Raw genomic sequence first — 14,473 nt, 5'->3', positions numbered from 1 at the left:
TTACAAAAAAGACACTACATTATTAAAAAAGACACACAATTACTAAAAAAGACACAAAATTACTAAAAAAGACAAAAAAATACTAAAAAAGACACAAAATTACTAAAAAAAAGACACAAAATTATTTAAAAAAGACACAAAATTACAAAAAAACACAAAATTACAAAAAAGACACAAAATTATTTAAAAATATTTTTTTTTAAAAAAGGACACAAAATTACATTACATAACATTTCCACTTCTTCAGGCGACTTCTTTCTTTTTGTCACGTGACAAATATTCACTGAAAATCTGTTTACACAGAGCAGAGAGGAGAGGACAAATAATCATATATTTTTTAGATAATTCTCTATGTCTTGAAGTAAATGGGGGTATGCTTATCGTGTAAAACTGTGAAAACAGGCATCATCTTCTTTACATTTCACACAGAAATATACAGGTTGCAAATTTAACATATTACAAGTAAAATGAGGATAATCTCCAGTTGTATATTTTCATACTAAATATATTTTGACATTATCTCTTACTTGGCCGAATATCATCAAAAAAAAAATCTGGTTTGGATTTTTAAGCTGAGAACTTCAGAGGGAAGCTGATGGCTGAAGGCTCCACGTTGCTTCATTTTTATGTTTTCTCATGCTTGAAAGATTCATTTTTCAAAAAAGTTGTGAGCACATCATCACACAAACCCAAGATAAAGTGATGATTCATTGTGAAAAAACTGTTTTACAGATCTGTTGTTTTACAGCAGGGGTCTCAAACTCAAATTACCTGGGGTAAAAAACTGTCTGCAGTTGAACTGTCTGTTTAAATGAATAACAGATTTTCAGATTTTTTCTTTGTTTATGTTTGCTTTTTGTTCTGGAGGCAGTATCAAAATGACTGAAAATGACACAAAATGACTGAAAAAACACTAAATTACTTTAAAAAGGCACAAAATGACAAAAAAAAAGACGCAAAATTACAAAAAAAAATACACAAAATGACCCAAAAATACACAAAATTACAAAAAAAGACAAAATTACAATAAGACACAAAATTACTAAAAAAGACACTAAATGGCTTAAAAAAGACACAAAATTACCAAAACAGACACAAAATTATTAAAAAAGACACAAAATTACCACACAAAAAAAGACACAAAATAACCAAAATAAGACACAAAATTACTAAAAAAAAATAAACTAAGTGACTGAAAAAACACTAAATTACTTAAAAAAGACACAAAATTACCAAAAAAAGACACAAAATTATTTTAAAAAAGACACAAAATGACATTACATAACATCTTCTTCCGGTAACAACAACGCGGCAGATAATAAACGCTCCGGTAGCAGCTGCCTTTCTTTTAGTTAACGTCGTCATAGAAACAAGTGAAACAAAGCTCCAGCTGGAGCAATAAAGGGACCTTTCACACACAACACAGTAAAGAGACATTCATATAAAACTCACATTAAACTTTCATATCAAGGTGGGGGCCACAAAATATCGTCACAAGGGCCGCAATTGGCCCGCGGGCCGCGAGTTTGCTTTAGAGACTAATTGATTAGTCAACAAAATCCACACTGTTAGTCAGCAAACGTGTGAGTGTTTGTTCTGGAAGGAAAGTTTCCTCACGTATTCAAGGTAACACCGTGTGACTAACTGACATATAAACAGTCAGTTAGTAGGTCAGGTGACCTTTGATGATGTCACACTCACACACCTCGCCTGTCTCAGGCTCCTCGTCCAATCAGAGCTCCGTCTGGAGTCACATGACCAGAGCTTCTGTCAATGTGACGACTGGAGGAATAACTCTGGGAAACAAGACACATGACTGAGATTAAACCTCCCAGGACCTTTAGAGACTTCACCCTGCTCCCACACACACACACACACACACACACACACACAGACACACACACACACACACACACACACACACACACACACACACACACACACACACACACACACACTCTTTAAACCATGGGTCTCGTGACGATATTTTGTGGCCTCCACCTTGATATGAAAGTTTAATGTGAGTTTTATATGAATGGCACTTTGTGTTGTATGTGGAAGGTCACTTTAATTACTTTTTTTTGGTAATTTTTTGTCTTTTTTAATAACTTTGTGTCTTTTTTTAGTAAATGTGTGTCTTTTTTAATGATTTTGTCTTTTTTTAAATAATTGTGTCTTTTTTGGGTCATTGTTTCTTTTTTAAGTAATTAAGTTTTTTCTGTCTTTTTGTGTCTTTTTTGTCTCTTTTTAGTAATTTTGTGTCTTTTTTGGTCATTTTGTTTCTTTTTTAAGTAATTTAGTTTTTTTCCTGTCATTTTGTCTCTTTTTTTGTAATTTCGTTTTTTTTTCGTCAATTTGTTTCTTTTTGATCATTTTGTCTCTTTTTTTAGTCATTTTGTCTCTTTTTTTTTGTCATTTTGTCTCTTTTTTTGGTCATTTTGATACTGCCTCCAGCAGGTAATTTGAGTTTGAGACCCCTGCTTTCAGTCTTAAAGCCAAATATAACATTTTAAAAAGTTGAGCAAAACAGAATCTTTAAATTATCAGGCTGAACCAACACATGTTGTATAAAAAGTTTTAATATTTCATAAAATACATATTTAATTAAATATGTACAATGACATAAAAACAACAGTACACTGATAAAATAAGGCCGTTTGTAATGAAAAAGATACATCACGAGTACAAAATGTTAAAAATAAACTGATAAAAACCTTGTGGCACATCACACCTTTCATGTAAAACAGAAGAACTAAAAGGTGACTGTTTAGTAGCTTAGTTTGGTCATAAAAACACTACATTTGTAAACCAAAAGGGCAGAAATCAGCAGCTGATGAAATCCTGCACACATCAACGGCTGCAAGCGTCACTGGACCAGTCGGGACTTTTTTAAGGCATTTAGGGTTTTTTTCTGTCATTTTGTGTCTTTTTTGTCTCTTTTTTTAGTAATATGTTGTCTTTTTAAAAAAAATATTTTGTGTCTTTTTTGGTCATTTTGTGTCTTTTTTTGGTCATTTTGTTTCTTTAAGTAATTTAGTTTTTTTCTGTCATTTTGTGTGTTTTTTTTGTCTCGTTTTTAAGTAATTTTGTGTCTTTTTGGGGTCATTTTGTGCCCTTAAAAATAATTAATTTTGTGTCTTTTTATGTCTTTTTTAAGTAATGTAGTGTTTTTTCTGTCATTTTGTGTCTTTTTTTGGGGTAATTTTGTGTCTTTAAAATAATTCTGTGTCTTTTTTTGGGTAATTTTGTGTCTTTAAAATAATTCTGTGTCTTTTTTGGTAATTTTGTTTCTCTTTTAAATAATTTAGTTTTTTCTGTCTTTTTGTTTGTTTTTTTGCCTATTTTTTTGTAATTGTGTGTCTTTTTTGGGTCATTTTGTGTCCTTTTTTGAAAAGAATTGTCTTTTTTGGTCATTTTGTGTCTTTTTTAAGTAATTTAGGTTTTTTTCTGTCATTTGTCTCTTTAGTAATTTTGTGTCTTTTTTTGGTCATTTTTCAGAATCATTTATCAGGCTGAACAAACACATGTTGTATAAAAAGTTTTAATATTTCATAAAATACATATTTAATTAAATATGTACAATGACATAAAAACAACAGTACACTGATAAAATAAGGCTGTTTGTAATGAAAAAGATACATCACGAGTACAAAATGTTAAAAATAAACTGATAAAAACCTTGTGGCACATCACACCTTTCATGTAAAACAGAAGAACTAAAGGTGACTGTTTAGTAGCTTAGTTTGGTCATAAAAACACTAAATTTGTAAACCAAAAGGGCAGAAATCAGCAGCTGATGAAATCCTGCACACATCAACGGCTGCAAGCGTCTCTGGACCAGTCGGGACTTTTTATGGCTTCACTAAAGTCTAAAAGCACATTGTAACGTCTGGTTGAAGCTGCTTAACATGCAAAGTCATGGTTGGCGTTTCTCCTCCTCCTCCTCCTCCTCCTCCTCCTGCACCTCCTCCTCCTCCTCCTCCTGCGTCTCCTATTGGAATGCAGGTGCACGGCCGCATTCCACACTGAGGCTCCACTCGGGAACACAGCGTTCCCAGTGTTCGGACACAAACAAACCCGCAAGTCATGGCCGAGTGTGCTTTTCCCCACATAAATGCAAATAATTCATCTCTCTGGACAGTTCGGATCTGTTTTTTGTTGTTTTTGCTGCTGCGGTGGCGTGCACGGCGAGCATTTTGTTCACCCTGCAGGTCTAGTTTTTCCATGTAGCGTGCAGCCACAGACCTATTAAACATGTAAGAAATTAAAACTTCCTCTTGTAAAAAGGAATTTCATTGATGTTTTAGGGCCCAAAATCCTTCATTTCTTATCTCGGTAATGATATTTATATACACAGTCATGGAAAAAGTGATTAGATCAACCTTGTTTTCTTCAGTTTCTTGTTCATTTTACAACTAAAGGTACATTTGTTTGGACAAATATAATGATAAGAACAAAAATAGCTGTTTTCATGGTTTTCTTGATAATGATTTTGGTTATTATAAAGAATGTTTCCATGACTGTAGAGGTGAAAATGACTTAAAAAGAAACAAAGTGACCAAAAATAGACGTAAAAGTGGCCAAAAAATTACACAAAATGATCAAAATTGAAATAAATTGACCAAAAATAGATGTAAAAAATGACCAAAAAATTAAACAAAATGGCCAAAAATTATGAAAATCTTGATAATTATTTTGGTTATTATGAAGAAAACCATGTTAAATGTCTAGATATCAGCTCTTAATTTAAACTCTTATCAGCTTGTTTTGTTCTTATCACATTTGTCCAAACAAATTAGGCATTAAAATGAACAAGAAATTGAAGAAAACAATGGTCTAATAAGTTTTTCCATGACTGTATATAACATAATATAGCATGTTTCCTGGTGGTTCAATAAATAAATATGACAAAGGCACTTGGTAAAGCCTACTTTTGTAAAGTCCATATACTTCTGTCCATGCTTTTGCGACGTCTACATGACAGAAATATTGCTGTAAAGCAGTTTTGACATAACACGATATAGACAAAAAATACACGATAGGCAGTTTTATATCATTTAAATGATATATATCATCATATTTCCCTGCCTTATGATGTGCTTAGATGTTAGTGCTGAAAAACTACTAAGAATATAGTTTGTACACTGCAAAAAGTGTTTAACAGAAAAAAAACTGGCAGCTGTGGTTATGAGAATAATTCTGCAAAAAATACAGTACAAATGTAATCTTTACAGAACTTGTAAATTTTACATCCTAAAACTTTTATACTAATTATTTATGCATCCTACAACTTTTATACTAATTATTTCTGCAAAATTTACATGTAGATTTTGCTTACTGTGCATTGAATACCAGTAAAATGTACAAGTTGTTCTGTATTTTCTGCAGAATTATTCTGGTAACCACAGCTGCCATTTTTTTCTGTGAAACCAACAGAATTTTTTTTTACAGTGTACAGAATAATTTATTACAGTGTATGACACTGGATGAATCTTCCTATCCATCTGTGTAAATTTGGGCAAAACTTAAAAAAACGATTAAAAACGGGTAATTTTGTCCATCGAATTTTAAAATAAAAGAAGAGAAATATAATAGTGCCACAGGGTTAAATAAAATAAAATAAAATAAGATGAAATCATCATGACCTTTAAGTTAAATAAAAACCAGCCTTTCAAAATAAAAGCTCTTGTCGTCTTTTTCCAGTTTTTGTTCGTCATCTGAGGCAAACAGCTGCTGTCCTGGTCAGTTTATAATCGTCTTTTTCCAAACAGTCCAAACTCTTTGGTGGTTTAAGTGTCTTAGAAAACAAACGAGAGCGTCCAGGAAGTGAAGCAGTCGAGTCACAAGTCCACAAGTCCTCGAGTCGCTGCTGACCGGAGATCAAAAGGCTCAGCAGCGTTTTCTGCTACGTCGGACGCAAACCTGGCAACAAACTGTGCCGCGTCCAAACCTTCAGGTCCAAACACTCGCTGGTTACTGCAACATCCTCTCACAAGTCCTCACACGTCCATATATGGACACTTCCAAATATGGACACTTCCTGTTAGTCCCTCCCTCCCAGCAGTGGCGACGTCCTGGAGGCTGTCGTCAGGTAAACTTGGTCCAGTTATGTGATGAAATATGAAATATGGGGTTCAGTTCCAGCTGTCGGAGGCGGAGCCTCTCCTGGTGATGGATCTGAGGGGGCTGCGAGACACCGAGCCCCTCTTCTTCCAACGAACTGAGAGGAGAAACATAAAAAAAGACACAGTGGTGAGTCAAAGATGAGTCAGTGGTGTCTGTTAGAGATCAACAGCTGTAAATGAAAACTGGTGTTTTAACTAGGGATAGCTTTTGATATCAACTTATTTTATGATTGAATATTCCAAGTATTCTTTAAATATCTTGTTTTTGATAACAACAGATCATTATTTCAATTTTGCCTCTCATACTTTATGAAGAAAATAAGTTTTTATAGCTAACTTCTTGGCTAAGTAGCTTGCTAAGCTCACTACTTAGCCAAAAAGTTAGTTAAGTAGTTAGCTTAGCAAGCTACTTAGCCAAGAAGTTAGTTAAGTAGTTAGCTAAATAGTTAGCTTAGCAAGCTACTAAGCCAAGAAAAGAAGTTAGCTTAGCAAGCTACTTAGCTAAAAATGGATATGGGTCATTTTTGACCCATGTTGTGTATTAGAAGAGTAGTGACACAAAAAGGGATTTCATTCAAAAATGAGTAAAGGAAAACATAAAAATTAGGATTTATGATGATCAAAAACAAACTAATTGAGGAAAACCTGGAATACTGAATGATGAAAATAATTTATTACAAAGATATAGAACATAAAACTCTGTCGGGTCACTTTAGACCATGTTGAGCATCAAAGGGTTAAACTGTATGTTATCATAAAGAGGAGACTTGTGGAACACAGAGCGCCTGTTTTTATTGAGATAGCATGACGTCAGAGGTCACATGACCGCTTTGGAGAATGCCAAAATAGCCGAACTTTGCAGTGGAAAAAAGCCTTGTGAGTAGTAAAAGGTTAAATGTTAATTATCAACATTCAGCCGCAGTTTGTCCCAGTCAGAGTGTTGATGGTGTTCATTTACTGAAGCTAGACCAGCTTCAGCACTTGGTTTTCAGTTACTGTCACTAAATGTGCTGCTGCAGTGGAAACCTTATCTCTCTAAAAACCTCAAGAGGAGAGAGAGATAAGGACGGAGATTCAGGAAACGGTTCCTCCACACAACATTAAAACGGACTTTAGAACTGTTCAGGCCTATAAAACCACCAGCTTTAAATACAGAAACTATTAAAACTGAGAAACACAAGAATCTGAATGTTTTGACATCTATATGTGTGTGTGTGTGTGTGTGTTCTTGTACTTCCTACATAGTGAGGACCGGAACACGTTTCTAACCAACAGAGTGAGGACATTTTTGAGAAGTGAGGACATTTCGGCTGGTCCTCACTTCTTTAAAGGCTTTTTTGAGAGTTCAGTCTTTCTTTTAGACTTAATGTTACAATTATGTTTATGTTAGAGTTACCATGGTTACCTTAGGGTAAGGGGCTAGGGATCAAGGTTATTATAGTTAACGCAAATTGCACTGGTCTGTTGGACTTGAACAAAAATAAACAATATTTTTGTTGCTTAAGCTTATGTATTCAGTCATTATTTAATGGTATACTAAAAATCCATATCCAAATCCCCAAAAAATGACTTCTCACTGTTCTCAGGTCAAATATTTATATGCGATTAAAATGCGATTAATTTCGATTAATTAATTACAAAGCCTCTATTTAATTAGATTAATTTTTTTTAATCGAGTCCCGGCCCTAATTTTTATCTATGGAACGATAAATGTATGATGATAATGATGGTGCCAGGTTATCAGTGTGGTCTCCTCACCTTTCCCCAGACTGGCGGGCAGCGTTGAGCTCTTGGAGTTGGCGGGCGAGTTGTTTGACTCCTCGGCCCGTTTATTCTTCCCGTCGGCGTGCTGCAGCGTGGCCGAGCCGTCCTGCTGCCAGTCGCTCAGCGCGCGCTGGAAGGAGTGCGCCAAGCACGCCGTCATGTCCCGCGCCCGCTCCGCCCGGCTGCACCAGAACACGCGGCACTGCAGCTGCTGGCCCTGATGCTTGCAGATGTACAGGAAGACGTTGGGCCGGGTGGCGTCGGCGGCGCAGTAGGCGATGTCCTGCAGGTAGGTCTTGGTGAGCTGGCGGCCGGTGCTCAGCTCCTTCACCTCCACGTAGCGCGGCCGCACCACCAGCGCGTGCTCTTTGCTCAGCTTCTTCCCGCTAGCGACGCCGTCCAGCAGGCGGCTGATGGCGTCCTGCGCCTGCTCGCGGTCCAGGGAGAAGATCTTCTCCGTGCCCAGGTAGTGCACCTTGAAGAGCGGGTCGCCGTGCGACAGCGACTCGGTGCGGTCGCGGCGGAAGCGGCGGCGCAGCGCGGCCGGAGAGTTCTTCAGAGTCTGCATGAGCTGGAAGGTGCTGAGCGACATGTTGCGCTTCAGGATGCTTCTGGAGGAAACTTTAACCGAGGTGGATCCTCCGCCGGGGGTCAGCTGGTCGTCTTCAGAGCCACGCCCACTCTTCCACCGTCCCTCTAGGGATGGAGCGTAACTGCATCCACTGCTGTTGTCTGAAAGAGAAGGTAAAGAAGTGACGTTAGTAGATGAATTATAGAGCGAGACTGATGCTTCAGCTTTGTTCAGACTCAATAAGATGAAGAGGATGATGATGATGGTGCATCCTGAGGATCATCTTCAACACAAAACATGTGTTAAAGGTTATTTATACATACAGGATCATCTTAATATGTTGAAAAGTCCATTTCCAGTAGTTCAAGTATTGAGTCATATAGATGACATACTTTTAGAGGAAACATTTACATATTAAAACACTTTTTAAAATTGGTATATATATATATATATATATATATATATATATATATGTGTGTGTGTGTGTGTAAAACCTTGTAACTTGTTTTTGAAAGGTGCTATATAAATAAAGTTATTATTATTATTATTATTATTATTATATAAATGCAAATAAATGCACCATAAAAATGCCTTCATTTATTAATTTTTTTTTATTTAAACAGATAATCGTATAAATTGTAATAATTAAAAAAATATATGTATATATATTTTGTAAAAAATAAAATAAATTAAGGCTTTTTTTTGGTGCATTTATATAGAAATAAATGCACCATAAAAATGCCTTTTTATATTTTATTTAAACAACTGACAGATTATCAAATCTTTTGCAATCTCATGCTTCCAACTCAAACGTAGGCAGCCAGCAAAGCTTGTTCCTCAGCAGGGAAAACAGAAAACCAGAAGAACAGAAGGCCACCAGACAGGATCAGTTACGAAGGTGACGCACGAGAGGAATATTCACCCAGCACACACAGCAACATTAAATATTTACAGGCTGGTTGAGTTCAGTTTGTCCTCTCAGTCAGCAGTAAACCTTTAGAAGACACACTGACTCACTGGAAACACGCCAGGAGAACACTAAGGTTACGGTAACAAGCTGAAGGGACACGCAGGTAATCTCAGGTGTGTAGAGTCTCTAAAGTCAGCCGAGTCTTGTAAACATTCCTACCAGCGTGTGTGACCTCGCTCAACTAGAAACTTATGTAACATCCACATCTGGCCTCCTATTGTCTCCCATCCTACACACCCGTTCTCATTGTGTCAAACTTTATTTTTTCCCCTTTCTCTTTTCTTGGCCATTCTTTCAACATCCGAGCTCCTCAGAAGCGAGTCGCAGAGAGAAACCCTCCGACTGTTCCAGCACGGCGGCCATTGTTACTGAGCAGGAAGCAGCTTCGCATTCCCCCGCCTAAATATTTCTCCTGCAAACAATGGCGTGCTTCTGAGAGTGTGTCACATCACAGAAAGGGATGGAAGCTGAACTAGAGCAGGGGTCTCAAACTGGCGGCCCGCGGGCCAATTGCGGCCCTCGTGACGATCTTTTGTGGCCCCCACCTTGATATGAAAGTTTAATGTGAGTTTTATATGAATGGCACTTTACCGTGTTGTGTGTGGAAGGTCCCTTTAATTACTTTGTTGGTAATTGTGTGTCTTTTTTTTGGTCATATTGTGTCTTTTTTTTGTCATTTTGTGTCTTTTTTTTAAAAGTGATTTAGTGTTTGTCATTTTGTGTCTTTTTTAAAGTAATTTAGTGTTTTCTGTCATTTTGTGTCTTTTTTAAAGTAATTTTGTGTCTTTTTTGGTAATTTTGTGTCTTTTTTTAGTCATTTTGTGTCTTTTTTTAGTCATTTTGTGTCTTTTTTTAGTCATTTTGTGTCTTTTTTTGGTCATTTTGTGTCTTCTTTTGGTCATTTTATTTCATTTTTTAAAAAAATTTTTGTGTTGTTTTTTGGTCATTGGTCATTGCGTTTCTTTTTTTTAATAAATTAGTGTATTTTTTGGTCATTTTGTTTCTTTTTTTAAAATCATTTTGTGTCTTTTTTGGTCATTTTGTTTCTTTTTTTAAATAATTTTGTGTCTTTTTTGGTCATTTTGTTTCTTTAAAAAAAATAATTGTGTGTCTCTTTTGGTGATTTTGTCTTTTTTTAAGTAATTTAGGGTTTTTTTCTGTCATTTTGAGTCTTTTTTTGGTCGTTTGGATCCTGCCTCCAGCGGCCTCCAGGTAATTTGAGTTATAGACCTCTGACCCAGAGTCTGGATCCAGCTGACCTGGGTCTCGTGCATGCAAAACATGCACGCGACTTTCACTTGAAACACACACTGATGGATATCTGGTTTGCATTTAGCCACGACACCAGGTTTCCCTGTCAAGGCAAATCTCACGCAAATTTATCACAAAGGAGTATATTTAGATGAGAACTGTCCTTCAGTCTGCCACGTGCAAAGATCACGTTTCTGCAGCCGAGCATCATATGGAGAGACTAACGGCCCAAACTTTATTCTAAATACAGCTGCAACAAGTGGACTTACAGACACAAAATGACTTCCAACTATTTTGATGTATCAATTAATCACATGCAACTTGCATGCAAAAATGTCACCAAAAAAATGCTTTTCTTCATTTTTTTTTCACACTGTAATACAGTAAAAATAAGCATTAAAAAGGTCTTAATTTTATTTATTTATTTTTTATTGAAACAACTAACAGATAATCAAACTTGTAATATTTGTATTTAAAAAAATATTTTATATATATATATTTTTGATTTATTATTTTTTTATTGAAACAACTAACAGATAATCAAACTTGTAATATTTGTATTTAATCAAAATTGTAATGTATGTATTTAAAATATATATTATATATATATATATATATATATATATATATATATATATATATATATATATATATATATATATATATCCATAGAATAACTAAACATTTTTATTTTACTATATGACAATGTTCCCTTTTTACATTTTTTGTTTGAAAAAAATACAAACATAAAACGCACCATAAAAAATGCCTTAATTTATTTTATTTTTCAGCATAAAAAATACATTTAAACACATCCATTCAGATTTGAAAAGCTGGGATGGACTTTTTACATTTTTTTTATTTTTACGTTTTATGATAAATCTAGAAAATATATCAGCACATTTATTTATTGTAATGAAAACAATGGTGTGTTGCTGCTCTAGTTTCAGACCCGCTGCAGACAGGCACATGTCACAGACAAAGCCCAACAGTTACACAAATAAAATGCAAATTTCAACACAAGTCGGACTTCATGTGCATCAAAGTAACTTCACGTGATAAAGTAAACAACTCTCTCAAATCTCTCACTGTGACACGTGCAAACAGCTGAAGGAGCTTCAGAAGTGGACACAATATTTCTGCACATTTTTTTCTTCCTAAAATATGTCAAATTACGTTTAGTTGTCTTTATTAACATGTGAGTAACTAAAAACTGAGTGTGACCTCATCCATTTACTTTTTTCGTGTGGTAGTCCTTATAATTGTCCTCTGGTGTGACATTATTTGTAATGATAATAATTAATAAAGGGATTGTCAGAAAAAGAAGAAACACATGCTAAACCATCAGTTTGTCCTGATTATATTTCCACAACAATAATAATCAATTTAATTTGACAATCGTGTCATTCTCCTACTAAAAGATGTCCACATAGTGACTTTTCATAAAAGTTTGTGTTATATTCATTATAATTAGAATCAAACTTGAGGGAAAACACATATATTTACATGTGGATATTGATGATATTATCCATTTTACTATTGAACAAAATGCTTTTTTCCTTGCTGTGCTGTTGGTCACACCACAGGACAACATTCAAAAACACCAAGTTTTGTACAAAATCTCTGTTATTTTCTCTTCTCTAACTCTCTGAACACTTACTTTGAAAAACTACTTGGCTGGAGTGGTAATCGTTTCAAAATCAGCCATCATTTCTGCCATCTTAACAGCCTGTCACATCATTGCATTGACACATTTAAATATATATATTTAGGTAAAACACTCCAGACTCCTGTCCCAAACTTTAATCTAAATAGAGCTGCAACAACTAGTCCACTAATTGACCAAAAAAAACTATTTCCAAGTATTTTGATAACCAATCAAAAGTATTTTTGCATGCAAAAATTGCAAAAACTGTTGTTTTCAGCCTCTAAAGTATGAAGATTTTTATAAACCATTTTATAAACCAAACGACGAGAATATAACCAGCATATTTTTCAATAATGGAAATAATAGTTTCTTGCTTCATACATTAGAAACATAAAGTAGCCTACAGGAAAATGTCAAAGACGTTTTTTTTTATTATTATAAGAACTCATTCTTCACTCCGGGATGAACCACACAAGGTAATTTTAGATGAAACATACAGTTCATGTAAGTTACCATCAACCATCTAAAAACTGTTTATAAAAACATTTTCTTCACGTCAATATATGCCGAACTATCTATCAGAGTCTAATTATTATTAAACAGTTTAAAAAAACTTGCTGTGCTGCGTAAAATCGAAGAAATAAGCGAGTTTACTTAAAATTGGCAGATTTTTGAGTGCAGTTCGGCCAAACACGAAGTAAAACTGCTGCCATTCGGTTAAAAATGCCACATTTCACAGCACCAAGAGGCAGGAAACAGTGCTACAAGTTTTGTATGTTTTAAAAACTTTAGTTGACTTATGTAGCTATTTAATTTATGCTTTTAACTTTATAAAAATTGGTCTTACCTGGCCACAGTTTCATGCAAACGATGTCCTCGTGCGCCTCAGGTGAACCGGAGAGAAACACACAAACACACAAACTGGACAGGTAGTGTGCAATCCCGCACGTCCACGCAAGAAGTGATATAAATTGAATTAATGTGAGTGTATTAATAGATAAACGGAGCTCGGTATTCCTGGAGCGTAAAGCGCCGACAGACAGAGACTCTGAGGCGGAGACTGGATCATAATCTGGTTCTCTGCTCGACGTGTGTTTGTGTGAGTGAGTGGAGTGAGTTTGAGTGGAGTGAATCACGGAGCTGCTGCTCCACACCGCTTTAAAACAAGCGTGGGCGCGCCCTCGTCACTCCACGTGCACGAGCACTTGCGTCTGAGCAGTGAGTAGGCTGATCTGAGGAGAGGAGGAGGTCTGAGGGGGAAAGAAGTGATGATTTACAGTAGAAAAGACATTTATATTACCTGTCAGTAATAGTAACAATAGACAAACATTAACATTAATCCTCTGGGATCATTATCATTTAACCCTTTCAGACCCTTCAGGGCTGAAAATATCCAAAAAACGCGATAAAAACTTTACAGATTGATATTTTTTTCTACTTTTTTCTGCATAAACCTCTTAAACAACTTCCGTCCTGCTCAAAACTACCAAATGTTTAAACATTTTTGGCATTTTAACCCTTTTAAATGCCAGTTTTATTGCATTTTTTTTAAATGCAATAAAAAATAAATAAATAAGTTAAGGCATTTTAATGCTTACTTCTTACTTTACAGTAGAAGTTGAAGTTTAATGTGAAAAAACACTCCCCGTCATATTCAAGTAATGTGTATATATATATATATATATATATTTATATGTATATATATATATATGTGTATATATATATATATATATGTATATATATATATGTATATATATATATATGTATATATATATATGTATATATATATATATGTATATATATATATATATGTATATATATATACACATATATGTATATATATATATATCTAAACAACTCACAGATTATCAAAATTGTTATTTAATTATCTGCCAAACAACCAATTAGTTAATAGACTAATCATTTCAGTCCAAAATGAAAAGCTTTCTCTGAATGTACTGTGACATAAAACGTTCTGTTCTTGCACCAACATGAAAATGTCTAAAAGGAGGCCTTTTATGACAATATATCAGACGTCATCATTCACATCACAGACCTGAGTGAAAGTTTCACAGAACGTCTGTGTATAGAACTGTGAAACATGTGAAAGCAGGTTCCTTTATTACCTTCACATGGCGTCACAG

At 34.9% G+C, this 14,473-nt stretch overlaps 1 protein-coding gene across 1 annotated transcript; it reads right to left on the bottom strand.

The window, feature by feature from the left end:
* Positions 1-5,703: 5,703 nt before the first annotated feature.
* On the bottom strand, positions 5,704-13,447 carry si:dkey-19b23.8 (uncharacterized). The gene is made up of 3 exons (XM_059354746.1): positions 13,177-13,447; positions 7,884-8,621; positions 5,704-6,220 (listed from the first exon to the last, which is right to left on the bottom strand). Exons 1-3 carry the CDS (start codon positions 13,190-13,192, stop codon positions 6,135-6,137), a joined length of 840 nt encoding a protein of 279 aa, XP_059210729.1. The 5' UTR covers positions 13,193-13,447; the 3' UTR covers positions 5,704-6,134.
* Between the last annotated feature and the right edge of the window lie 1,026 nt (positions 13,448-14,473).

The sequence above is a fragment of the Centropristis striata genome, chromosome 17, assembly GCF_030273125.1.
Source record: "Centropristis striata isolate RG_2023a ecotype Rhode Island chromosome 17, C.striata_1.0, whole genome shotgun sequence".
Classification (NCBI taxonomy): Eukaryota; Metazoa; Chordata; class Actinopteri; order Perciformes; family Serranidae; genus Centropristis; species Centropristis striata.
The sequence above is the reverse complement of the archived record's forward strand: the minus strand, read 5'-3'. Positions and strand labels throughout refer to the sequence as shown.